Below are 27,577 nucleotides of genomic sequence, written 5' to 3' on the forward strand. Positions count from 1 at the left end.
ACGGAGGAGAGCTCGCATACACGAGAGGGAAAGAGAGACCCAGACCGACTCACACGCGATTCGGGAGGCACGCAGCGGACAGACACAAGGCAATGGTATAGAGGGTGCTTCTCGTGCGGCTCAATGGGACACAAGAAGGCCGACTGCCCACACAACTCGAGGGGAGCGGCACCCAACGCCAAAGGGGACAGCCTCTCCGCACGTGTGGCAACACAGGAAGGGGTCGCCGCACAAAGCGAACTAAGACCGGTAACGCTGGCGTGTCAGGATAGGCGTATTAACGCAATTTTGGACACAGGTGCCGAAATAACGGTCGTGCGAGAGAGCATGGTTCCTCCGGATTTGATTAAACCGTATGGATCCATTGAGTTAGTGTCAGCTTTTGGCGAGAAAGTGCAGGCTAAACTCGCAGTCGTGCCCCTTATAATAAACCGTGACTTGGGCATTTTCTCGGACATACGAGAGGCGGTGCCAGTAGTATGCGCCCTGACCGACAAACTAGTGTCGAAGACAGACTGCTTGCTGTCAGAAGAAGCCTGGGAGTCCCTGAGGGAAGAGTGGGACGTGAAAGGCGTGGGAGCAACAGATAACCGCCAGGTCAGAGACTACAGGGGGGTCGAACAGGCAGAGCAAGCGTCGGTCGAACCGGACGTAGAGCCAGTCAAAGAGATCGCAACGCCCCACGCTGGAGTGCACATCGTCACCGGGAAAGAGAGTGAAAGCGATTTGCATGACACGGAGAAAACAGATGGCAGCGTAACAGGGGAAAGCAGTGCTACGGCAGTTTTCAAAAAGGAGCAACGGAGTGATGTTACTTTGCGAGAATGCTGGGAAAACGCCAGGGTCGGGAAAGCAGGCATGACGGAGGTAGATCGGCTACTCTACCACAAGGATAAATTGCTGGGGAAACCAGTAATGCAGTTGGTGCTCCCCGAGTCCCGGCGGGAGGAGGTCCTTAAGTTAGCCCATGAGTCAAACTGGGGAGGCCACCTTGGGTTGAGAAAAACCAAGGCACGAATCAAGTACAGCTTTTATTGGCCAGGGATTGAGGGAGATGTGCGGAGATATTGCGACAGCTGCCATGGGTGTCAGACGAGGTCCGATCGCCGCCAGACGGACAGGGTGCCGATAGAACCCTTAGCGAGGCCGCGATATCCGTTTGAGCAGGTTAACGTCGACGTTATCGGCCCACTGGATCCACCCTCAGGGAGGGGGCATCGGTACGCATTGTGCATCATCGACTTGTGCACACGCTGGCCCGAGGTGGTGTGCTTGCGCTCCCTCAGCGCAAAATCTACCTGTGACGCCCTCCTGACGGTGTTCAGCCGAACAGGGATACCCGAGGTCGTCGCTTCCGACTGCGGGACGAACTTCACGGCTGAACTCACAAAGGAATTTTTGAAGAGGTTAGGCTGCTCCCCGAGGTTTTCTACTCCGGGTCACCCCGAGAGCAATGGAGCTGTAGAGCGCTGGAACAGAACGTTCAAAAACATGCTGTACCATATAATCCAGGACGAAGGAAGAGAATGGGACAAATTTGTACCGTTCCTTTTATGGGCGTACCGCGAAGTGCCGCACGACACGACAGGAATAGCGCCGTTCCAAATGTTGTATGGGCGTGAGCCAACCGGCCCGTTAGCCGTGTTAAAGCGCGGCTGGGAAGGGCAGATGAGTGTACCAGCGACACTGGGACCGTCCCCATCACAGTATATGCAAGAGCTGAAGGCGCGTTTGGAGCATGCGGCGGAGGTAGCAGAGTTGATAAGCTCAAAGCAGCAGAACGCGTACGCGACCCAGCACAACCGAAGGGCGAAGAGCAAAGCCTTTGAGATAGGCGACAGTGTACTGGTGTTTGACGATCAGCGCCCAGGAAAGATGTTTCCACAGTGGAAGGGGCCGGGAAGTGTTGTCGGAAAGTTTCGCGAACACTCATACTACGTGGAGATACCAGAAGGAGGTAGGAAGCTGGTTCACGCCAGCAAGCTGCGGTCGTATCAGAGGCGAGCAATGACGGTCGGGGTGATCTTCGATGAGGACCGGGCGTTCGGGGAAATAGAATATGTACCTAGACCTAGGCCGACACGAGAGGCGGTATCGATCCTCCCAGAGGACATGACGGCTCACCTGAAGCCGGAAGAGCGCAGCCTAATTCGCAAAGTGTTCAGAGAACACCGAGGCCTATTCCATGACAGGCTAGGGGTAGCTAAAGTAGCGGAGCACAGGATTCTCCTGGAGGAGGGCTTCACCCCGAAGTCGGGCTACCCGTACCGAACACCCGCAAGCTTGAAAGGCGAAGTGGGCAAGCAGGTGGACGAGCTGCTCGATATGGATCTTATATACCCCTGCGAAAGCCCCCATGCTCACCCGGTTGTATGCGTCACCAAAAAGGACGGGTCGATAAGAATGTGTGTAGACTTCAGGAAGCTCAATGCAGGGACAGTGGCTGACGCTTACCCAATGGCATTGCAGCAAGAGCTCGTCATGAGCGTAGGAAGTGCGAATTACATCACTCTACTCGACCTTAGGAGAGGGTATTGGCAGGTGCCGCTAGCGCGATCAGCTCAGCTCCTCACCGCTTTTGTCTGCCACCGGGGGCAGTTTGCGTGGAGAGTGATGCCGTTTGGGCTGAAAAACGCAGCTCAGACATTTCAACGAGCCATGAACGAGCTCCTACTCCCGCACTCTGCCTACGCGTGCGCGTACCTTGACGACATTGCGGTGTTCAGCGAAACGCTGACCGATCACGTGCGACACTTGCATGCCGTCTTCGCGACGTTGCAGAGAGCGAACTTGAAAGTAAAGCTCGAGAAGTGCCAAGTGGCAAGAGGGTCCATCCGGTACTTGGGACACGTAGTAGGCTCGGGGAACCACGCGCCCGACCCTGACAAATTGTCCGCAATTAGGGGGCTGAAAGCACCAGAAACCAAGAAAGAGCTCCGTAGTGTGCTCGGGCTGTGCGGTTATTACCGAGGATACGTGCCTAACTACGCGGAGGTGGCAGCGCCGTTGACGGAGCTGACAGGGAAAAAGATTCCTAGCAAAATTCCGTGGCCAGCCGAAGCTGAAAGAGCCTTTCAGAGACTCAAGGCGGCACTCTGCGAAGCCACAGCGCTCGGTACGCCAGATATCGACAAGCCGTTTTGGCTGCACACGGACGCCTCAGCGGTTGCGGCGGGAGCCTGTCTCTCACAGCGTGCTGCGGATGGCTCCGAGCGACCGATCGCGTTCGCGAGTCACAGATTCTCTCCAACGCAGGCGCGATGGTCAACCATCGAGAGAGAAGCATTCGCGGTGATCTGGGGGCTGGGAAAGTTCGACCTCTGGCTGTTTGGCGCCCAGGTTACGGTGGTGTCGGACCACAACCCCCTCTCCTTTCTCACCCTGAACGTGCCACAGGGAGCAAAGCTAACGCGCTGGGCGCTCGCTTTGCAGCGATACAATGTGGTGGTTCAGCACCGAAAAGGGAACGCACACGGTAACGCCGACGCACTGTCTAGGTTGCCGAACCAGAACTGGGAAACAGACAGCGGTGGTCGCGACGGGGAGAAGGGTGGAGAGGACACGATTCCTAGAAGACAAGTGCAGTGACACTTCCATGGGACGCAACTGCAGCAGACTCAACATGTGCACGGTGCGCGTAGGAGTGCAACAGTGTAGGGTGTATGCATGTGTAGAACTGAAGTTACAGTGTTTCCCTCAAGTGCGTGTTTGGCGCGTTTTGTTCGCGCTACACGAGTGTTGTTGCGCGTCTGCACGCAGTAATAAGGCGCCTATGTAGCATGGCGTATTTGTTTTTGTTTTGTTCTCGCTACAAAGTGTTTTCAGCGCCGGCGCGCCGTAATTAGGCAAGCGCGCCCCAGTACGCGTTATCCCTCCCCAGGGCATGTACGGTCAACCGTCGATTCTTTGGTTGGGTTTATTCTCAAAGGAAGTCGTGGGACCCCTTGGAGAATTTTAGGGGGGGCGTGTAAAGATGTCGACGGTTCCGCACAGAATCGGGAAGGCCGTTCACCCGGGCAGGACGGCAACCAGACCCCCGGGAATTTCTCGCGGCGCACGGAAACCGGGAGGGACACGCGTGAGCCGCTCGCACGTGGGAATGCGTGACTCATCGCAGGCAGTGGTGTCGGCTGCCCGCGGCAACCCGTTCAGGAGGCCAAGGGACCACGTCCCGCCGGCCTGTCCGCACCCTTCATTTTCCGAGAAACACGCAGCCGATGAGGGCGACGGCCTGGTGGGGAATGCGAGGGGGACAGGTCAAAGAGTACCCCACGGGGGGAGAGGGGTATTTTCGTCTTGTATATTTCTGTGCGCTCTTGCCACATAGAGGGAGCGAGTGTACGTGTCCATCATATTGGTGGTGTGTCATGATTGGATGTTTTCTGCATGTGGGCTGGACTCTCCGTGTTCTAAAAACGGAGCGCGAGAGTCCGGCCGGCCGTTCTGATTTACGGTGCGGTGCGTGCACCATCGGCTTTGCCGAGGAAGTCAGTCCCAATGTTTTCCGCTTTTGACTGTAATGTACAAATGTAAATAAGTGTACATAAATATTCCTTGCGTTACTTCAACTTCGTCTTCGAGGCCCCATTTGTCTGCAATGAGGAGATCGGCTACCCGGAAGACCGCAAAGCCACCCCAACCTCCAGTTGGCGTGCGAGGCGGAACTCCAACCAACAATTACTGCCAGTTTGGCCACAAAAGAAAATTTTCCACTCGGAATTTTCGTAAAATTTACTTCGGACGCTCACTAAGCTTTACCCTGTTAGTCCGCACTAGCGGTTCTAAATCGTGCATGTGTCGAGATCCCGTGTGGAGGAGGCGAGAATGTCGCCAGAAACTGTGAAAGTGCGAATGTGAAGGGGAGGATGATTACGCGCGACAAAGTGAATTGAGCCGGTATTTTGCCCTACTTCTAAATAACTTGCTCCCACGTTTCCCCACTGAAAGTCTTCCGTGCGACGCTTTCTCGCGTAGCATCAACGTCATGCCGGAAAGCCAACCGAGCGCAAGCGTTGTGCGGAGAAGCGAGAACGTGCGCGCTCTGCGGCGAAGCCAACGTTTCGAGCGGTCACCACACGCGCGCGCCTGCGTCCGCGTGTCAACGTGTCTAGGCGCGTGCGCGTTGCGAAACGCGTGATGAGAGAGGGAAACCACCCACACGGAAGCGTTATAGCGTGTGCTGCTCCTCGCATGACGGGACCACATTGGTCTTAAATGGCCCAACGTGTTACTAAAATAGCGCGCTTTGATCGTGCTCAATCAACGCTCTCGCTTTAATACATATAGGTGTTGTCTTTGCATCTTACAGCAGGGAACTTTTTTATCTCATGTTTTTATTGAAACACGCCACCAAACATGCATCACTAGGCGCAGAATGCCTGCGGACTTCAATGGGATCCTTAGCAGCATTCAAGTGGACGTTAATGCTTTCGCTTTTAGAGTGCTTAGGTGTCGTCAGAATTTTTTATTTCTTTTACCCTCCACAACCCCAATTAGAAAATTTAGACCAGATTCATTTACAAAAAGTTTGTCGTTCCAGCGAAACTTTTAGCGTCGTTTTCGCTGATTTTGCGAGCGTCGTCGTCCTAAACAGAACACGCTTTGCGGCAAAGCCAACTTTCTTGCTAAAGCTGGTAGTCTGCGAAAGCTGTGTGATCGAATGTAAATATACAGGAAAACATCAGCGAAATTGACCGCTAAGAAGACTGAATCGCTGTGTTGGTTGTAACTTATTTCGTATCACTAGGTAGTTCAAAGTGGAGTTGTCAGCGTTCTGGGAATTCCCCTTTACAGTCTCCGCGTGGATTTCTTCGGAATAAATATGGTGCTAGAAAACGACTGCAACTCGCGGTCTTCTACAACCGCACTAAGACAACGTGTGCAGTGATGTCCCGCGCGGGGAATTTTCAGCTGTAATTTTGGGCAAAAGGGAAAAAAGGGAATCTTTAATAGATTCAGGGAATATTTGGAGTCTTGGAGTAAAAAAAATAATGTCAGTCAACCCGACCTCGCGTCATTTATCTCTGTTGTTGTTTGAAAAGTAATCTTACGCTTCGTCGGATTTATGTTCAAATTTCCATAGTCGTACGTAGTCGCGCAAGCCACAAGCATCCCAGGTCTTTTCCAATCCAGTTCATAAACAGAAGGGAGCATATAGGAAACAATACTCCATGAGAGAGATCTAGTAAAGGGTGAAGCGGTGGTGGCTTGAGGGCTGAAGCCTGTTCGCGTGTATTCCTGCACAATATACAAAAAAGCATTTCGGGTGCGCATTAGTCCGCGTGCTGTCAAGAAGTGATGCCGCCCGCAGTTCCGGTGCTGAGTCAAAATTACCTCAATTACCCAACAACATAAGCATGCTGCTTGGAAGACGTGAAATGCATAGTCAAATGCTGCGTAGCGGAAGATGTAGCGGAATTTAGTTCACGCCGAAACTCCTGATGTTTCTGAACGGCGTCTGCGTGAGGAAGGCTACGTAAAGTAGGCATACGTGGCGCTGGCTAACACCCCAAAGCCGAACAGTTATCTGCGTAAAGATCTATCAGCTGCAGAACGAGAATGGAGGGAATTCTAGAGAAACTTGCAGGGAAAAATGCTACAAAGTAGGGAATTTTCGAGCCTAGAAATGGGAATTTTTCTTTCCAGTGCGGAACATCACTGAACGTGTGCACCGTTTGACTACTCGGACGAGTGCGATACCGGGAGGAGATCTATCTCAGTTGCTGTCACAGATAATTACCAGTGGCTGTTTTAATACAAATAACACGCAGCTGCCGCTTCCGAAGCCGTTCTAGCACCCTGAAACTCTAGTGAAACGTGTTATAACAGCGCTACGTATATCTGTCAGGATAAAACTATCCTACTACTAAGTTTCAATTAGTCAATCCTTTCACTATCTTGGGATATGATTTGCAACAAAGTAATCTGCAAACCGGTGTGACGTCACTTCGTTAGTCCGCGAGGTAGCTTCTAAGAGCGCTTGGTGTTTTCTATATCGTCTGCGCATCATAAGATTAAAACTCTATTGCCGAGAAATAATAAAAAAAAATCCCTGGCCATCTACACTAACGTGAAGCCTGGGGGAGGGGTCAAGCATGCAGTGTACTATAAGTGTATTCATGGCGCCTTGTCGTTCTTGCCAACGGAGATGAAACCGTTGGGAGTACAGGTATACAGCTTTGCTGTAAAAGTCCCTTGTATTTGAAGCACGAAGCCCTCTCTCTAACACAAGGCGTAAAAGAGTGTCCCGGTGTTTCATTAGTACGCGTTATGTTCTAGCGCGAGGCATAAACGAGTTTCTCGGTGTTTTAGTACCGTGATTACATGAGACAGCGATTACGACGACGACTGGAGACGCCAACAGCCCCAGCCCCTAAGGGGCTTCGCCCCTAAAATGCGCATAAGCACTCCGTACAGATAGTTAACAAGCGAACCTGTAACGTGTGTGTGGCCGGTGTTTTACGTATGACGTGTGGCTCACCCATTTCGAAGTGGTGCGCGGCCGGTGTTTGCATTGCTACGTTGACGCGGCTCGGCTTGCACCACCGCACCCCCTGCCTACCGTTGTCGCTTGAGCCCTGCATCACGCATTAGCTCGCTGCGCGTGCCCTCTGCTGCGATAAACCCAACCAATCTCTCCCCTTACTTACATCTCCTCTCCAACCTGGAATTTTCTCTTTTTTTTTTTTTGCGCATGCGCATAGTCGTCGTCCGACGAGTTTTCTGCGTACACGGGACCGCCAGATTATCATTTCGCTTCGTTGTATAAAGCTTCGCTTTAAAACGGTTGCAGAAGCTCTGGAGTGGGAAGTCGAATAAATGTTGAAGGCTGAAGCCGCTCTGTTTTACAGCTGCTGTTCTGTTAGGTCGGCTTCCCTACTACGCTTGTGCATTCCTGGGAAGGCATCTTTTCGGGCGCCAAATGTGTAAGCTGTTACAAAAATAGGAAGGCACTTGTGCCTTCTGATAAATACTTTCACAAGATCCCATCTGCACCTATAAAGTGCCACATACTAAGGCCCTTTAAAGTAAACTTCGCCACTATACCGAAATGCTTTGCCTGGAAGACATTCTTTGAGGGACAGTAAGAGAGGCCTCACAATAACTACATCCACAAAACTTCATGTATCCCTGTAAGCGTCGTACACAGAGCTTCTTTGTAGTCGGTTTCACTGCCATGCAGGGACGCATTGGTGAAAACGCAATCTTGTGTGATATATAAACAGCTTGCCATCGAAGTAAGAAGGCCCTACAGCCTTGTAACAATTACCTCCACTAGACCCTACGCATCCCTGTGAAATGCTGTACAGCGAGCCCATTTAAAATTGGCTTCACTATTTTGTGCGGATGCATCGCTGACAAGCCATTTCCTAGAGGCAATGCAAGGAGTCGTACGGAAGTGCGAAGGCCCTAGCGCCTTTTTAATAGCATTTTTGCATGCGGCGAAGTGTTGAAAATCATGCATTAAAGCCGGACAGACGGGTTTTCTTGCTGAGTTCACATAGAAATGCTTAAGGGGGACGACTTACTTCATGACCCAAGGACTTAAAAACCATCGTGCACCAATACGGAAAGCCTTACAAATACATATCAGTGTTCACAACGGCCTGCTTATTTTAGATATACGTCACTTCTGTTCTGGAAAGAAAAAAAAATGCTTGCTGGCTAGACAGCTAGCGGTATCTCTAGAAAACTGTAGGAACCAAAATGTGTTCCTTGTTTATTTTTTATCTGAGTAAAGAAGTGCTAGATTTATAAATGAAGCAAACCAGGCCGTTAGGAACATTTCCATGAATTTGTAAAACCTTTTTTATCGATACACGACGCTTATCGGTACACGAGTCCCCCTAATTAAGCATTTAATAATAAGAAAACACACGGGTCAGTCTGCAACGCAGCCAAAAATACGACTTCTACAAGTTGTACGTTTAAGCAAACGGATCTGGGAACCACTCGGGGGCAGGAAAACGAAAAAAATCGGCGGTGTTAATACAGTAAAAGCTCGTTAATTCGAACTCGGTTAAGTCGAACTGACGGCCTCGTCCCTGCACAGCCTTGTGTATTCCAATGGGAGAAAACTTCCCATCATTCGAACACGCCGGTTTCCCGAACGGTTAATTCGAACTGGGATCCTCTGGTTTCCGTAGTTCGTCGCAGAAGAAGTCGGCCCAGAGTGATTACAATGTGTTGCGAATCCAAACCAAATGAAATTTACTAGAGATGCAAAACAACGAAATAAAAAAAAAAAAAAAAAAAAACAGCGTAGCGCATGCGCTACGCTGCATTTTGGTGCCTTTTACTGGCGTATCAATTAATTTCGTTCGCTGTTCAAGCTCCCAGAACAGTATTTACAAAATCACCTGCCACAAACGTGTAGTAGCGCCTAATTCGCGATAACGAGTTCAGAGGTGGCTTCTTTGTGTTCTTTCCGCACAGTGTGGCGCCATGTCCATTCATCCGAGCGCCCGCCCTCTAATTCGAACTCTGCTTAACTCGAACAATTTTATAGTACCCTTCGAGTTCGAATTAACGAGCTTTTACTGTAAAACGACGTTGCAAACTGGTGAGATATGCGAGGTGTGAAGAAGGCTTGCCACTGAGTTTTTGCGCTTCGTATTTTAGTCGCTTTTTATAGACCTTTTTAACTTCTTCGTCCTGGAAGCTGCCATTTTATCCGTGGGCTGTGCTAGGGGCTCTCTATGATGGGCGCAGTCGACAGAAAAATGTAACTACGCATGCGCAACACAGCCCAGAACATATCCTGATCTTATTATAAATTAACAGATATAAAAGTGCATCGGGCCATTGCGGCCTCGTTGCGTGTTTGTCTCACTGAACGCGCATTCCCGGAGTTTAGTCATGCGCTCGAGGAAAAAACAAGACGCGAAAGAGGAGCTAAAGCAAAGCGTGCTTGTTTACTGGCTGCGGCGTGTCGTCTTGACCTTTGGAAATCGGAATGCGACTGCCTTGCGACGAAGCGCTTCTTGTTGCGTCAATTGCTAAGACGAGGCGCAATGCGACCACGCCTGTCATGCAACGCCTGCTTACAAGTGCTCCTGCGTCTCTGCGCATATACGTATGGGCGGAAGTGTGCCACGTCATTAGTGCGCGAGCCGTTGCGTCTATTTCGCAAACTTGCAACTTGTACGTACCTGAGCGGCGTTGGTAGCCGAAACGTCTTCGTGTCCGCGTTGAGCAGGTGAGGGCCGGAGCAAGTCTCGCTGAGTGGTTCGTCGCTCTGATGAGTCGTTGCCGGGTTGTTTTCCGACTAGGACAGCTTGCCGTTGGTTGGAGGGACGGTGTTTCCGATGCGCGGTCACCGACGCGTGGTAGTCCTGCGCTTGTTGGCTTTTGACTGTGCGTTTTTCGTGCGCGGAAAGCTGTGTGTTGCAACCGATAGATGACGAACTGCTTGCTACCCGTACGCACTTGTGCCATCGTTCTGTGTGCATGGCGTATAATGTGTAGTCGAAACGGTTTGCCGAGTTGCACGTCTTTTAGCGGACGACATAAAGGCAAAAATACGACAGCAAGATTCTTGTTCCGTTTGCAGTTGATCAGCAGCCACTGAATAGTTCCTCCGCGCCGCACAGCTGTCGACCATGTTCCTTGATTGTACGTCGCGCAAGGAACGTTGATCCAACTCGAGCCGAGCCAAGCCGTTTAGCTCGAGTATCTGTGATTTGGAAGTAGAGGAAGTTTTTGTGGCCCCACGGAATCTATACGACTTCTTGAAGCAAAGTTGCAACTGAGTCATCTGTGTGCTAACCATATGGCTCCTCACAAGATGTGGAATGCTTCTCGCGTAGCTTTTGCGGGAAAATGTAGGCTGCACTTTTGATGGTGTGGCCAGCAGAGTCGTTAGACACACCGCTGCTCTGGAGCCCATCCCGTCTTGCGCATACTTGCAGCGGGTTGAACTCATCCGTGGGGTTAGAGGACGATCCTGAATTGACCGGCCAGAGATTAATCGATCTTGGGGCGCGCATTGCTGGACCCAGTAGCTTGCTTAGATATATGATAGCGACCACATGGGCGAACATTATTCTGAGGCATCTTGACATTTACAAAGACTTGATACATTTTTGAGCTGTGGGAGACACTGTTGACCAGCTGTCGACTGGAGGACCGGGCCCTCCTGGTGACCCGGGCGGAGACGGCTAGCGCAACACATGTATTCCCGGACTAGGATTCCACTCCCACTGTCGAGCTGATTAAAAAGTTTCGATCTCCCCTACTCTTCTATCTCTCTCATATCGCCGGGCACCTGATCATCGTTGACTTCTCGGAGAAACCTTTAGCGCCTCGTTAATTGGGTTGTTGGTTGGAGATTAAATAGGCGCGGTCTGTCACTTCCACTTGCGAGAGTGTGATCTTCGGGATTTCTGTGAATGAGCGACGATGCTTCGCGCGAGTAGTTGACCTCCCCGCGGTTTATGTTCTGTGGCGCGCAGATATGCGACGTGTCACGTCATTCCGGTGTCCTCCGCAGCGTCAGGTATCTACTGTTCAACCGTAATCCGGCTCCTCGCTTCGTTCCCCGCTTCCTTGATTGGACAGCCGCCACTCCGAGTCCGAGGGTTGAAAACCAGGCGTTGCCATTCCGTCCGTGCAGACTCCTCTGTAACGAAATGAACATAAAAAAATTAAGACCGTTCTACTCAATGGGAATGCTCTCGGAAGTGCACTGCAGTGATTCGCCATAATGGGCTGTGGCGCCGTTATCCGCTCACTGCTGCCACCCATCACGCTCTTCGCCGCCTTGTCTCATTCCTCTCCTGATGAATTCAACGAAGGCTTGTCCAACGCATTTCAAATTTCCCGCCTTCGCAGTGCTCGCGCACTCCCTGCCTGAAATTGCGCCAGCGGGAGCTCTGTTCTTTTTTGCGCTTGCTTTTCTTCCCGTACGTGCCGGCGTTGCACTGCCCCCTCCCCCCCCCCCCCCCCCCTTTCCCTTTTCCTTTTTTTTTTTTGCTTACTATCGTAAAAGCCAATTCAACGAACGTTCCCAACACTAAATGAACGCGGGCCCTGGCGGTTAATTAGGTATATTTTGCCTCAAATGTACCTGCAGTTTTCTTTGCGGTAAACGACTGGGAGATGTATGACAAGCGCCAGCGCTTGACGAGTTTCAAACGCTTATGACTATATAAACCGCTTGGCTTTCGAAGCCTCTGTGGGACGCCGCGACGACTGAACGCCGTGTGGCTCTACTTGGGTCCAGCGGGTGAGCTACGACGACAAGGCGAGCCCCTAAAGTGCTCTGCACTTAAGAGGAGAAATGGCGTGAATATTAAGGTCCCTGAACTGAGCAGTCCACACCGATGGTGTGCCGCTTCGAATCTATCTGTGCCTAGATTGTCGGGGCTACGCTGTCCTAGCGGGCCGACTTGTTTGACATTTTGCTCCTCGAAAGTAATGCTGCGACCAAGAGATAGGCGAGATGTCTCATTTTGTTCATTCTGAACAGTTGAACGGTGCAGAAATAAGACTTCAGATTGACGGGAATTGGTGCAGAATGTCCACATCACTTTAAAGGAGCCATGAAGACAAGATACAAGTTGGGTTTATTAGAAAGACTGCTTAGTCCCGATAACAATGACACCAATATCATCGCAATCTTCGAACAAATAACGGAGATATGAAAGAAAACGTGTGAAGCAGTCGCGACCCCCTAGCCAATTTCCCGCAACTTTTCTATGACGTCACGGAACCTTGTTTGTGCGATTGGCGGCCGCCTAACTCACCTGTCGCGACGACGCATGACTGGACGTCGGTAATGGGGCATCTAGTCCCATTTGACCGCATCACTTGAATGCTAACGTGCAGTTAACGCACTGAAAATTATGTTTTATTGTTGGCCCGTATGACGTCATTCTTGCTCATAACACGCGTCACTGTGGCGGAAAATGTGAAAGTTTTTAAATGCTCCTTGCTTTTTTTTCGTTAGAAAAACATCTTTTCTGGCTGTAATGGAGCTGAGTGAGATACTGAATCCTAGTTCTTTCAAATTAAACGAAGTTGTATTTTCTCTTCATGCCTCCTTTAATCTCGGTGGAGCGTATCCTATAACCAGTCGTTACCGAGTGTTGGCCCACCTTTACTGTCTCAGCAGTAGTTTGCGGCTGATACAACCTAGCAAACTCGGAATCGTTACACGTGGCCGAGCAAGCTTTTTTTCGCAAAGATCAACCGGTTCTCCCGGCCTACGAAACATTGTGCTAGAGAGCACTTTACCGTGAGGGGTCAAAAATCAAATCGTCGAACCGTGGTTGTTCCGGCATGGGGTGTATACGCCCCCCGACATTGTCGGATACCTATTTTGAGGGAGCGAGCGTTTGCCGGAAAAGAAAATAGCCGTTTTCCGACGGTCTAACACGATTTTCGGTCTCAAATGGCGGCGCCGGTGAGTGAAAAAGAAAGCCAAGAAAAAAAAAAAAAGAAAGAACAGGTGCCGGTGAAGAAAGCCAACAAGATCCGATTCTTCGGAGAGAAAAAAAAAATAAATGTGGCAGGGTACGTCGGCGCTAACCTACTATATATAGAAAGCGAGTACGGCGCCTCGAATACGCCTTGACGACAGAAAGGGACAAAAGCTACCCTAAGGAGTCCGCAGAGGCAGATAAGAAAAAACGAAAAAAAAAAAAAAAGCCGCCTTGCAACACAGGCTTTCAAGGACGGTTTGGGCGTAATCAGTGGCTGTGGCATGCGTGCTCTGCAATCTTTGGTTCTGCACCACGGCTGCCTACTCTATTTTTTTTTCTGCTATTTTTTCTTATTGTTTTTACTTCCTTCCGTCTCCCCTCCATTCGTTACCTTTCTTCTTTTATTAACCGCTTCTTTCTTTATTTTTCTCTCTCTTTCAAACTGTTCCGGTGCCGTAGCGGCTCGAAGGAGCACTTTTTCTTATCCGAAACGTCGCAGACGCAGCGGGCGGTGGACTGCGGGAGGTGCTATCGGCGCGAAACTACAAGGCTCTTGGCGCTGGCGGAGGTTAGCCACGGTTAACGCCCATATCTGTTCTTGTGCAACTCGTGTAAAGGCGGCGAGGCGCTGCTGATCGTTTGGTTCGCCTGCCTCCGTACACCGCCGCCGTCGCTGCGACACACCGGAGCGTCGATGGAGAGTTTTCCTTCGGCAGCGTTTTGCAACTGAGCGGCCGTGATGGAGGGCTGTGCTTTCGCTGCGCGCGTGTGCTTGTGACGTGCGATTTCGTCGTGCTCGAGATTCGCCCGCGCGTTTTGTGTTTCGAGTGGAAGAGAAGATGAGAGCGAGGAGACGCCTGCCGTATCAACTGCGCCGCCTGGATCTATAGAAAATAGGGCTCCACGACAAGTGTTCCGTAAACAGCGGTGGTGTTCGCTGCCTTTGTCGTCGGATTCTTCAACCGCCCACGTGCTCGTCTAGTACCGCGAGTTTCGAAATACGTCTTTGCCTTTCGCTTTGCTGAAATACTCGAAGGTTTCTCAGTTTAGCTTTGGGAAGAAGCGTTAAATTTGGTTTAAAGAAAAAGTGAAGTAGGTGTGCAGTGCGGTACGATACATGTTCGTCCAGACGTTTTTACGCGGGAAGTGTCAACGTTGCTGGTCGTGACGCAGAGCGAAGGAACAGCTGTGACGTTCACTGCGGATATATAACTCGAAATTTGATTGCCGTATTTGCAGGTTATATCAGATTTCAGGTACATTTAGCAAGCTTTGTTCGCTTTCGTTTCTGACTCGCGTGAACAGACCGCAACTTGCATGCCTTTTGAGTCGAATGACTCTGGTCCCATCAGGAAACAACGCGCAGAAATCATTCTGGCTTCCTGAAGATTGTTCACGTTACAAATTAGTGGAAGCGCTTTTATACGAGCGGCTGGTTTCTACTTTTGTACCAACACTTTTTTTTATATGGTTATCGCGACCACACAATTGCAGGAAGGGTATTTTCTCTCTTTTTTTTTTCTTGTTTCCGAAGCTCGTGACCAGTTCGTGACGGTCAGCGTGTAGCTCGTGCCTTGAAAGGCTCATTTTGAGACGGCGGCGATCATAAGAGCGGCGGTGAGACTCAAAGGCACCCTTATTTTTGCCTCGCAACATCCGCGTTTTCTCCCCAAATCCCGTGAATGCCACCTGCGCTCCGCAACGCAGCACGGGGCCATTCCCAGAGACAACTTTACTCGAATTAAGCACTTCCGAATTGTCTCCGGCTCGCTTATTTCGCTAACCGTCATCGTTTCATATCGCGGTCGAAATCTCGTCACAAACAACGGGGGCGGGGTCGCAGAAATAAGTGCGGGAGACCCTCCCGTCCAGTCGAAATACCGCATTTCACTCGCTGTAGCCCGCGTTGCACGCACGCGGCTAGCGTGCTTCCGCGTTTCGCAACAAGTCCGTTTATGCACATGAAAAAAGACGGGCCGGCACGATTGAGCGATCATCTGAGAAGCTCAGCACTTCGGAGGGGGCCCGTGGGATCCGCGCGTGCGTCAGGAGGCAATAACGCAATCGTATAATTTGTCGCCGGCCCGTGACCGATGTAGATAGGTATAATAGGTATACGGGCCCGTAATTGCACTCTCTCTACTACCCACGGCCTTGCGGATTCCCCTACACGCAGTTGTCGTTCTTTTGCCGCTATTTTATTTCTTTTCCCGCGCTTTTCTTCTTCCTTTCCCGCGCTTTTTTCTTGTTTCGTTTTTGTTCACGGCGAGGCATTGTCTCCCGTGGTCGTCTGCTACTACCCGTCCGCAGACGATTCAGCCGGGGAAACTTCTTTCTGCTCTCGCTGTCGCAGACGACACCTCGGCGGCTCCTCCTCTTAAAACTTCGCGACTAAGCGAGGGTAGTTTTTATTTACTCGTCTGCTCTTTAGGATTTGACGTTCGAAGACACCCTGGGATACTTTTGTGTTGGTGAAAGAAGTGGTCTCGGAACTTTGTTCGACTCGGGATTTTGTCTTTAGGTCACGTGGGGGTGAGTCCTGTGCTCTTATTTGCTGAGCCTAGTCCCCTTGGTCTGCCACGGTCTTTATTTGGCTTTGAACGTCATAGTTGAGCGCTGATTGGGAAGCGCAGCGTGGTATGAGCTCACGAGGGTTTCGATCTTGCGTCGCGTCTTCGATCGTGCCGAACACGTGCGTTGGGGCAAGCTCATCCTGAACTCCGCAGGATAAAACAGTTTGTCACAAAAGTAAATTTTTGAAAGGGCAGATTGAAGCGCGCTTTTATCCCTTCTTTCAATCAAGAGGACTGCTGGTTTAAATTTATGAGCATCAGTTACCGGTACTCCAGTAAGCAGGTACCGGTGACACGTTACAGATACTCGGTGAGCAACCGATTCCGTGCAATATCCGCACTGCGTGCTAGCGAGCGATCACTAGGTTAAAAAATCATTTTCGAAACTTAATTTTTTCACTCTTCTTGATTTCCGGTGCTGGAGAAATCGTTCAATATGTCTGCACTGTTCGCATCACCACATCGTTTATAATAACCGTGGTGTCCCGCAGAAGACTGTCGCCGTCCCAGAAGACGTCAACTCTTGTTAGTACCGACACTTTGGGCATTTCCCGCCTTCAATTTCGATTCAGCAGCGAGTTAAAAGGAGGCCTAAAAAAGCTCGCTGCCTAATTAAGTTGAGACGAGGCAGCCTTTTCCGCTCGCTACAGGTACAGAAGTTCTCGGGGGAGAAAAAAAGAACGCGCGCTGTCGTCGGAGGCAGTTTCCCCGCATGTTATCGTTCGTCCGTATAACCTGTGACGTCACCGCCCCGTCATTAGGGTCACCAATTGTCCTTCGCTCGGTTAATTGCTGCCCTCAAAGCCGGACACCTAGCTGGGCGGGCGCTGACTGTGCATATCACCTGGAGGGAACAACCGGGCTTTAAAAAGGCACCACCTGACAGATAAACACGCGCCGGGGGCTCGAGTACCGCATTATTATACTCTTCGCGGAGCATCTAACTCGTCGAGCTTCGTCTGGGTCTTGTTGCCTTGGTATTTATTTGTTTTCGGCGTCCAGAAGCGAGCTCCTCCGCGTCGAGCGGTATCTCGTTTATATACACGGCGTGGCGGGGAAGCTCGAGAAAGAGAAGAGAGCACGGATAGACGCTGTTTTGCTCGGCTCGTGTTTGTGCGTCGCGTTTTCCTTCGGTTTACCTGGAAAGAGGGAGATGGGCGGTGGCCCGAACGGATTCCACGGCATGTCTGGCGACAAAGAGGTGAGGCTCCGGCGCGCGGGAAAAATAAAATAAGAAAGGTGGCTCTGTTCTAGGAGCGCGAGTGACTTCGCGGACGCCCTTGAAGGCGCGATCTTGTGTAACTGTCCCCGTTTGTGCAATAGAAGAATACGTTCGTCGTGTGCTTTGTTTCAGCTCGGTCTTGCAACCGCTGCGAGTACTTTAGTAGCTATAGAAAGAAATTGCGTGGTAATCTACCGAGGCATTTGCTTTTCTCTTGAAATTGTGAGACAAGATAAAAAAGGACGGGCCCTTACCGAGAAAAAAGCGGTTCTGAACGTGTCTTGGTGGAAGCACGTGTTCGCTTGCACCTCCTTCGCGAACGCCGAACGCAGGAAATCTCATCACGCACGAACGAGTTTCAGACGCTACGGCCGGCTCCAGGTACGTTGATGCAGTGAACTGCCTTTCCCGTCTGCTGTTTTTGTGGTTCGTAGTCGTCGCTCTCGTTCCCCGCTTTTCTTTTCTTTTTTCGTTTCTAAATCCTTCCGCCACTTTTACTGCTGCTTCTGCAACGTCGCCCCCGTACGGCAATTAGTGGAGGCGGGCGAGGGCGTTGGTATTTCCCCGCTCTTAACAGCCAGCGCTCTGCGAGCCAGCTGAAACGCGTGCTGTTTCCCTCCGTCTATATCACCTTTCTCCGAGCTGCGAGTCTCCGCATCTGTGCGGCTAAGGCGAGCCAACAACCTTCGGAACTCAATTCAATCGTCGGCTAGCTGCACTGCAGGGCGGGGTATTTTTGTCTTTTTTCGCCATCCTTCAATGGCAAGAGACCAAACACCTCCTGGCGGTTGTGTTTCCGGGTATCTCGCATTTGTGCTTAGCCAATGATCGGTCCGAGCGCGTTCGCGCTCGCGGGAGCAACTGGGAACGTTGGTAGCGTCTACATGCCGTCTGTGTCGGTGTTCGTTGGATTATCTGGTAATCGTATCTGTGCGCTGCCTGTTTTTGCTTAGGATCTTCAATTAAAGCAGCGCGTAGCTCCTGGAACTTGCCGAGCGTGGTTGTACGCGCTTCTTCGGCGCTTGGCGCCCTTTTGGTGAGGCGTGCGGCGGATTTGACGTTTCATCGCTTCTTGCTGCATTAAAAAAGTGCTCCCGAAGGTCGTTTGCATCCGCATATATACAGCTTCTTCGCAATCTGTGACGCATGTGATCAACGATGCGGTACGTCTCTTCCGTAGGTTTTGCAAATTCTGACGCTCCTACCGCTGCATCTTAAGAATGCATCTTCACGGCACTGCACAGGTCTTCCAAATGCATCGGCTAGCTTCGATGAAGAGGGAGTTCTGAGGTTTGTGGAAGTAACCTGAAATTTCCGGGTTGCGTTTTTGAGTCTCGAAGACATTCAGCGCCTCTTTCGTTGAGGAACTGTTCTTGCCCAATCGCTACTCTGCTCGACCTCGGGCAGAAGAACAGGAATACGGCTTCTCCGCAAGGTGTTGACAACGCGTAGCCGCTGGTGCGTTTAAACGTGTCCACGTGTGTACAACGTGCTCGGTGTGGGAATCTGACGCACGTGGTTCAGCGACTTCGCTCCACAGGTGCCTTCTGTACACGGAGGTGTGAGACGAGACGTTCCTGTCGCGACAGCGGCGCGGTTTCGAACGTCGGATCAACAAGGTCAACCGAAGAGGGTGCACCTCGTCGCGGGGCTCTGCTTCAGCGCGTCTTCCGAGCAAGTCCGTGCACGTCGTTGGTGGCGTGGCATCGTCAGTGTACTTTTTACGGGATCGTTCGAAAGAGACAACACCGACGTTCCAAGAACCATGCCGATGCTACAGGTGAAGCGTGTGCTGGCGGATATGCCGTACAGCCAGGTGTCGTGCGTGAACTGGAAGAGAAACTGGCAGGTCAGCGAAGTGACCGTGACCCCGGACGTGATACTCAGGGCTGCGCCAGATGTAGTGCCGAAGCAACCGGTCGGAATACTGGTCAAAAGGGACAACCACGCCAAGTCCAGAACCACGGGCCTCTGCGCGCAGTGCCGGAGCGTAAGTTTTGTACCACCGATTGAGCCTTGATTTAAGGGACATGCAGTCTCGCATATATAGACGTACATGTATGTAGTAAAGAGTTGGACATACACGAACAGCGGTGTTTGCTTACATACGCATCAACCAGTGAACTGACCATCCTGGTTCATTGCCCCTTATGTTCGCAAGCATGGTTGTTGTAATTCATTGGTTCAGGTGTGTCCAGTCCTCCGACAACGTGTGTGTGTGTGTGTATATATATATATATATATATATATATATATATATATATATATATATATATATATATATATATATATATATATATATATAAACCCTGTAACCCTGTAATATCCAACGTATCATATAAGATACGCCATCTTTCGGATTTTTTTTTACTCGCACCTCGGCCTTTCGACCGCCAAGAAATGCCCACTGCATCATTTCTGATACATCCTGTGCGTTTATCAAAAACCTATAGCTCGATAACTGGCCGCATGGAGTCCCAAATATAGTTTGAAAGATGTATTCCTCCATCGTAAGCGTGCCCGGCGGGTCTACACCTAGTTTCAATAGCTGTATGATACACTTTTGTATGAGGTTTAATACATTATATACCCACTTTATGTGTCAGTATATATATACTTATAATGCATTTATGATACATTATGTAATTTTATAAGCCCGGGAGAAAAAAATCTTCGCGTTTCTTTATTTTTTGAGTCACAAACTATAATTAACTATGTGATAAAGCATTAGAATATTTATGTTTTCATTGTTTAAAAGTTATATATATATATATATATATATATATATATATATATATATATATATATAAATAATATACGGTTTTTGTGTGACGGCACGTTGTTTCCGTTAATTCTCTGTAAGCTTGAACGCGGTTGGCTAGCATAATACTGCTGTGTTTTACTTTGAGGAAGACGTTTTGCTTATTTCGTCGTCCCTGGAGCTGTCGCTCGCACCCTTGGCGTCGTTTTAACTCCTGCGGTTTACATGGGGAAAAACGACCGTGGTGCAATTAAACCAAGGACGCAATTTCCCAATGTGCAGTCGTGAAAATAACAACGATAACAACAAAAGATAGAACAACAGGGAAAAAAGAAGTCTTCAGTAGCCCTCAACTATCTTGAACACGAGGGTGCACGTTTCTTTCACAATCCTGTTAGGACCTTCCACTGTTTCGCCTACATCAAGCTCTTGAGTCTAGTGCTAACGTTGTAGAAATACTTTGCAGAACGCTCAGAATTATTTGTGCAACCAAACGCCAAACGGTGCTGCCTTTATAGTTACGCCTATTGGTTTCTCCTTTCTGGAACTCTGGTAGATATCCAGGTAGATCAGGTGTCTTTTCTACGTGCCGCAATCCTGACTTCCAACTACGTCGAAACCAATTGGAGAACACGCAAGACTTCGGAGCAATTGGTTATGAAAGTTTTTTTACATTTCGAAATGCCGTTTATGGACATTTTATATCGCGGAAATAAACTAGCTCTCCTTGTAAACCTCTCAGGGTAAATAAACTGCGCGGTAAGCTCCAGAGTGTTAACTCGCAATCTTCGCGAATCTATCCGCTGTTAAAATAGACCAACGAAGTACAACAACCTGGCTTCACTTTCGCATCAGTTGGCCTATTAAAGGGACTCTACAACACTTCCGATAGACGCTTCCACTCTTTTCTTCGCATCTGGAAGCACTGCGAAAGCTGTAGTCATCGCCAGCACGGAGCGGCACTCCGTGATTTGCTCGTCGCAGCAGATCCGTCTTCCTTTTGTGGCTGTTTTTTTTTTAATGGCTTTCAAATGCATTCGGTGATTGCTGCAACTGAAAGGATGTCGGCCAATAGCCGCTACACTGCTTTAATGACGTAAATTGAGCGGCCGAAGAACATCAAGACCAGAAAAGATAGCAAGAGAGCATCTTTTAATTGAGCCAGTTTTCAAGTGCTCTGCTGGGCATTTAGCGGTAATTTTGAGCTTTGATGCTTTGTGGCCCCGTATTCTAAGTGCATGATGTGTTGGTTGACCACTTTCTGAAAGCATCTAAGATTTAGAAAAAAAAAAAGTTGTAGAAGTGTTGCAGGGTCCCTTCAATTTCGTATTTATGTACGAACTTTAGCGAAGCTAGCCTTTTTCAAGTTTATGTTTTTCTGTTTGACTGCATACGGCCGTATACCTCCTGCCAGAAAGCGCTGTGCATTGCGCGACGGAAATAGTACTCTGCGCCTTACAAAAAAAGCACTCGTGAATCAAGCTGGCGGCGTCCATTTTTTGAAATGCTATCCAAGTCCAAGGAGCACCGCTAGCGACCTTCGAGGTTCTCAAATGCCTTCGAAACGCGAGTGTTGATAGCAGTGGTGTAGCCAGAAATACTTTCCGGGGGGTGGAGGGCTCCTATACGCCACCGTTGAAAAAATAAACAGAAAGAGAGCGTGCACCCAAGCAATATCTTAGCCATTTTGCTGCCCTAATAATACATTGACACGTCTAGTTGTTTTGTTCACTGTAATACCCTGGTAAAAACAAGAGCGCACCAGTGCTTTGAGTTACTATTTTTGTCAAGAAACCAACGCTGTTCTTATTTTCGCTTTTACATCGTAATTTATCGATGCGGTGTGTACATAGCGTTGGATAAAAAAAACCCTTAAAAGAGGGAGGGAAGGCAGCATTCAGAAATTTACGGGGGTGTTCTGACACCGAAACACCCCCCTGGCTACTTCCCTGGTCCATGCACTCTCGTGCACTTTCTGCTCGCATAAATTACAAAAATTAATTATTTTCAGGTAAACTTGCACATGAAAGAGCAACTTGTTGAAACTGGGTTCGTTCTATCTTAGTACGGCCGCGTTTGGCAACACCTTGCGTATGAGACCTCTTCGTCCATGCGCTCTGACATTTACCGTCCATCCGCTACGCCAGGAAACTATCATTTTTAAATGCGTAAGCATTTCTGCGCTAACTCAACGAAGAAACCCGTCACTTTGTGTCATGTGTTTCATTTTTGCCGCTCACGAAAATGACAATTATAACTGGCACTACGGCATTGATACTTTCATATTACACCAGTTTTCTTGACCCCTGAAAATGTCTTCTCATTAATGTAGTTGTGCGTATGGGTGAAGCCTTTTTTAAAGGGCATTGGTGTATTGCACTTCATAAAAGAACATGGTGTTTTATGGGCCATCGTGCTTCCACACCAAACTTCTTTATTGACCCTGAAAATTCCTCCAGATGAACGGGTCGGCGTGTAGTTGTAAAGCCGACGTTAGAGGGGTTCGGTGTATAGCATAGCAGATTGCGCATTTATCCGACCATTCATACTTGGGAGTTTCCTTTTTTTTTTCATAGCGTCTTGTGCGGCCGGCTCCTCGCGCCGCGACCACAACCGATCCGTACGAACTCGCTCTTGAAACGTTTCGTCCCGTCGGGTCGAAGGTGGCAGTGTATGCAGTCCAGAAAGCGAACGTTGCTCTCTCGTCCACGGCTTCGCCGCAGGTACGCCTTTTGAGCACCCCGTGGCGTGCGTTCTCGTGTACGGTCTCCTCACTCGTGAACCGTGCGTGAGCAGCATCAAGGAAAACGTGCTTGCGGTGACGGATCGCTGGCTTCGTCCACACGCGCGCAGAAAAGCAAAAACAACGTAAAGCAGCGCGGACAAAGAAATCGCACGCTGTCGCATCACTTTGTTCCGAGACGAGCGAGGCTCGTCGGCGGAGAGTAGCGGTGTAAGAGGTACCCCTTACACCGTGGCCGAGTCTGCGGTGCGCCTGAGCGCCTTGTGTGTGTGCGCGCTCATTGTTGATCTACCGCTCGGTAAAACGTTCGAGTCGGGCCGTTGTACGTTGACTTGTTGCATCGTATACGCCGTATACCTGGATCTGTGGTGCTTTCGGCGTCCCTGTGACTCTTTCGTTGTTGTAGTGCATCCGTGGTTCCTGTGCAAACTGTTGCGGAGACCGACTTTACAATCGAAGATTGGCGCACTTCCAGGGCGGATTTGGTACGACAGCATTCACCGTTCCGTAGAAGGAGTGTTGCCTGCATGTCCGCTCCGTCACAATGCAGGCCGGCCTGTCCAAGATCCCGTGGGGCTGTGTGTGGTCTGGCGTGTGTTTGCCTTGATAAGCTGCGAGTTTTACGGCTGCCAATACGTCTGGAGCAGTAGCCGGACACGTGTTGTTGAAGATGTCCTCGCGCAATTCTGTGCGGCGTACGGCGTTTGGCTCCTTATCTGTTCTTCAAGCTCGCCCATGGTGCCCCATGTGATAGACCTTCTGGTAGCCGTGCGTGGCTTGGATTCATCGTGACTGTTTTGTGACAAACCTCGTTTCTCAGCAGTCGCTTGCGTTCTTGGTAGCGGGGAGGTGCCATCCTGTGGCTTCAGTTTTGAATCGTCTCGGTGATAGGTGATTTGTGCTGTGGCACAGTGAGTGTTGTGAGAGCGTGCGACCTTGCCGCTAAGCCATCGACCTCTCGCGAGAATCTCACGACAGACAGTCCTCGCATCGCAGCGCTTTGAAGCGAAGCCTCGTTAAAAGCTTGCACTGATTTTCGTCGCCGGTTGAGTTGTCCTGTTGTAAGGCAGACCGTATGCCTCTGTTTCTGCGTCAGCGTTGGTTCCGGATGGACTTGATGCCCGCGAAGGCCGGCGCCTGGACGCAGAACGGCGCAGATGGCGCTGACCCAGTTGGCAGTCGCGTCGACGCTCGTGTCGGTGGCGCCGACGACGTGCCGTCACATCTGAGCGCCTTTTTCTCTGTAAGTGGGACGCCTCTTTCGGTTTTTGGCAAAACGACCTCGTGAAAACGCCGTATCTCTTCGAGTAGCCGTTTCCAGAAAGCTTGGCTTTCGTCGGTGAATTTACTCGCTACTGAGATCGAAGCACGTGTGGAGTATTGAACGTGAGAGTGAGATATTCGGTTTAAAAGTGTGTGTTTAATTACTCTCACAAAAAAAAAATATCACTACTGTCACTCTTCAGAATAGGGCCGGCGTTTACGGTAGGAATTTTTTTTTTTTTGACAGTGGTATTTGCAACGGCATGGTCAGGTAGTAGCCAGTAGCTTAAGTGAGACATTTCGTTCAGCGCCGCAGGTGCAAGACCTTCGGAAGTTTAAAACCGTCGAAACTATGTCGAGCGTGAGAAATTTCCTTGACGGCGTAGTGTAAGTCAGTGACGGTAGGAATTCGAATATGCAGCAAGAAGCATGATGAGCAGAGAAGTCGCCTTGTGCGCGAGTCGTTTAAGGTGAGGCTGTCACTTTTTAACGCGACCGCTCCCGGGCTTGTGTGGGGGTGCAAAAGAGGACCACTCAACAGAGGTAACTCCCAGTGAACGAAGCTTACGCCAATAAGGCCCATTCTTGTCTTCGTGCATCGTTTGACCTCATTCCACAGTATTAAAATCAGATTGCGTAAAGAATGTTTCCGACTATATATATCCGGCGATTTCTCGCATGATAACCTTTTTCTCGAATGACCAAGACAATCAAGAGCGAGAATTAAAAAAAAAACGTGTATGTACTTATCTGAGTCATTTCGAATAAGTTTGTGCTCTGTGCTCGAAGCTATATTGTACGTAATATTGAACACAAGCAATCCGTGGGAAATTCCTCGATATCGGGATAAAGTGCGACGGTATATTTCCCGGCTGCAGCTCCGCATTATTTCGATCGATGTTTTTAACCTCGTAAAAAAAAGATAACCCTGATTATGCAGAGCGAGATAACGGGTCGTAAGGGAAAATACGGCTGTGTAAGATGTCCGCGAGCTATGGCGTCAAACTGTAATCTACTATAGACCGCCGGGTAATTTCACAGGGGGAGGAATAAGCGGAATTAACTTGGATGTTATCTCGCAAATCGTCGACAATTTGCCGTCATTAAAACGTACTGTGTCTGGCTGGCTGGCGAACGTCAAGCCAATCACGGGCAGCATAATTTCCTGGAGAATACCCAGCGTTGAAAATAGTGCACTTTGATGAGGACGAAGAGAGGGGCGTCGACGGAAAGTCTTTGGCGACGATCCAAACAATGTTTTCAACACTAATAACAACAACAAAAAAGAGGTGAAAAGCATGACCAAATTGTATTTCTCTTGAACGTTCACTGCGGTCATCTTTTAAGAAAAACACGTGCTCATACACGCGCACACTTTTATTGGCCCTCTACTAACCTTGAAAGTGGCGCCTATTTACAACTTATCCACTGAAGACACGTATTCAAGTGACGATACCTATAAGCTTGAGGTGTAAATTATGTTTTTAACCATTCGATGCCCAGTGTTGCTTAGGAGCAACGAGTAAAAAAAGAATAATTTTTTTTTCTCGCGCACTTTGCGGTTTTTTCGACATTTAACGCCATCTATCGTCAGACAAAGGATCCTGGACCTTCAAAAATTAAAGAAAGAACAGCATGCACTTCCTTGTGCTGAAAAAATATTGTTTACGCGAGACAACTCGCATAGAGCCCGGGTAGCTCAGTGGGCTAGTGACAGGTAACCGAAATTCTGCAATTCGGTTGTTATTACAAATGATAGCTATGCAAACTTTACGGTATTGTCGTCACTTGAACCAAAAATAATGGTGATCAAGGAAGCTCTCTTGTTCAAGTGATATATGGCCAGCCAGCGCCCAGTGTTTCCTAGTGTTCATCCTAATGAACCAAATGCTTTTTCTGACTTCATATTTGTGATGTTGGAAGTCGTTTTAGATCATTAAAAAGAAACTTCCCACACGCTTAAGCAAAATATGAAAGTTTTGTTCATCAAAGGGTTAACGGCGTGCGGTTTACCGCGTGCTAATAGCACTCGCACCGGAATGTTTGTTTTCGAACGCTTCGCTCCACAGAACGCCTCACGCGTGAATCCTCGCGAGTTCTTGTTCGCAGACATGAAAAGTACGTGGAACTCTAAGCATATAAGCTTCGTTTAGCAACTAAAACTTGCTCAAGCTCTCTGATGGAACAAAAAAAAAAAAAACGCTAGCGGCACCGTTTGCGTGCAGTTATCGAACTCCGAGTGACCGCGCAACAGCACACCACAACACTGCGGGCGACGCGCGCGATTCCAGTGACCTCGACCCGACCGGCAATAATTGCACCGATCGAAAGCAGCATTGCCGGAAACTCGCAATTGGGGATGGGGGTAAACTGCGCGCGCGTATACCTTGCGGCGGGGAGGTCGAGGCTATCCTCCGGATGAACGCTCGCCCGCGCGCGCGGCGATTGGACGAGCGAGTTGGCGGTCAACGCACGGGTAACCATCGTTCGAAGGCATCGCACTGCCGGCCTATTTGGGAGTGTCCTTGGCAGCGTACAATGGGCCATTTATTGTGCACGCGAGTTGCTGGGTAGTTTCCTTCCCAACAAAGCTTGGTCCGTCAATGCACACTTCGTATAAACGCCAGACAGGGTTCAAGCTGGTGCTTGAAAACCTTGAAAATCATTGAATTTGAAAACTTTGTGTTTAAGGCTTTGAAGCTCCTGGAATTATTGGAAGGCCTTGGAGATCCTTGAATTTGAGAAGCTTGCAGGGGTGAGACAGCTGCGCTTATTGCGCAGTTCTGATACAAATTTGTTTTCCTGCGCCAGGCTGCTCCAAAAGCTTTAAAATTGTAAAAATTGCGCCATACTGCTCCAAAACAGTCTGAGAGCCAAGGATTTTAACACTCCCATCAGGTTCACTGGGTAAAAATGCTTACTGACGGCATAATTTTCCAGCACCCCCAAGGTGATGCTGTATGTAAATGTTTAATTGATTGATCATTCAACAAAAACCCCGCATAAAATTGCCCCCGAGATGGTTTTTTCGCAAGTCACAATGTCGGGTTGCGCAAGTTTTATTCTGTGAGTTTTTAAAAGTTTTCCCATCGAAACCCATTGCAAAGTCTTGTAGAAAAAATACTTATGCGTACCGAGGCGACAAACTACTTGTGTGATCTCCGAAACGACATTACTGGGCGGTGCCATCTTGGTGTGGGGAAGATAGGAAAACATGACCTCCGGGCGAAGCAGTTGCTCGTAGTTCGGGCAGAGTGCTCTTCTCCCATTCTGCCGCGGTTTTGGTTATGGGGGCGGCCAGGTTTACATTTAGTCGTTTGATCTGTTGCGGAAAGCTGCGCGACTCGAAAGACGGGAGTTCATCGAAAACAACCTGGTGCCAACGAATTCGCTGTGTTTCGTCCTTGAGTGTGGGGCGCGGTGCATGCTTGAAGTGAGATTTCGGACTCATTGCGGTGTTCTAAAATGCTTAGTTATTGCTGCCTTCGGCAGCGAGCGAGCAACGGGAATGGGACGATTGACATTGCAGAAGTGGCGGCGCAGGCTACATCGCCGCGAAATGTTCAAGCAGTGTCCGATAGCGGGACGAGC

General features: G+C 49.6%; 1 protein-coding gene and 1 long non-coding RNA gene across 8 annotated transcripts in view; one reads left to right on the forward strand and one right to left on the reverse strand.

The window, feature by feature from the left end:
• The window catches only part of LOC144159361 (adenosylhomocysteinase-like 1), a 267,623-nt gene that overhangs the window by 34,013 nt on the left and 206,033 nt on the right, over nucleotides 1–27,577 (forward strand). The window contains exon 1 of one of the 5 annotated variants that reach the window (XM_077690792.1): nucleotides 16,994–17,198. The exons of 2 other annotated variants lie outside the window; for them this stretch is intronic. In XM_077690792.1, the coding sequence (XP_077546918.1) occupies nucleotides 17,151–17,198 (48 nt within the window). In that variant the 5' untranslated portion in view covers nucleotides 16,994–17,150. Of the gene's footprint in view, nucleotides 1–16,993; nucleotides 17,199–17,686; nucleotides 19,210–23,813; nucleotides 23,967–27,577 lie in introns of those variants that run through there. 2 more of the 5 variants (XM_077690786.1, XM_077690787.1) reach the window with 2 other exon arrangements.
• Nucleotides 1–27,577, reverse strand: part of LOC144159364 (uncharacterized) — a 149,421-nt gene that overhangs the window by 13,840 nt on the left and 108,004 nt on the right. For 2 of the 3 annotated variants that reach the window (XR_013320282.1, XR_013320281.1), the window contains exon 2: nucleotides 10,152–11,620. The exons of the other annotated variant lie outside the window; for it this stretch is intronic. This is a non-coding gene — a long non-coding RNA (uncharacterized LOC144159364). The remainder of the gene's footprint in view (nucleotides 1–10,151; nucleotides 11,621–27,577) is intronic. 3 annotated transcript variants of the gene reach the window in all.

Source organism: Haemaphysalis longicornis, unplaced genomic scaffold (genome assembly GCF_048455015.1).
Source record: "Haemaphysalis longicornis isolate Haplotype H1 unplaced genomic scaffold, Haemaphysalis longicornis Haplotype H1 scaffold_10, whole genome shotgun sequence".
NCBI classification, from domain to species: Eukaryota; Metazoa; Arthropoda; class Arachnida; order Ixodida; family Ixodidae; genus Haemaphysalis; species Haemaphysalis longicornis.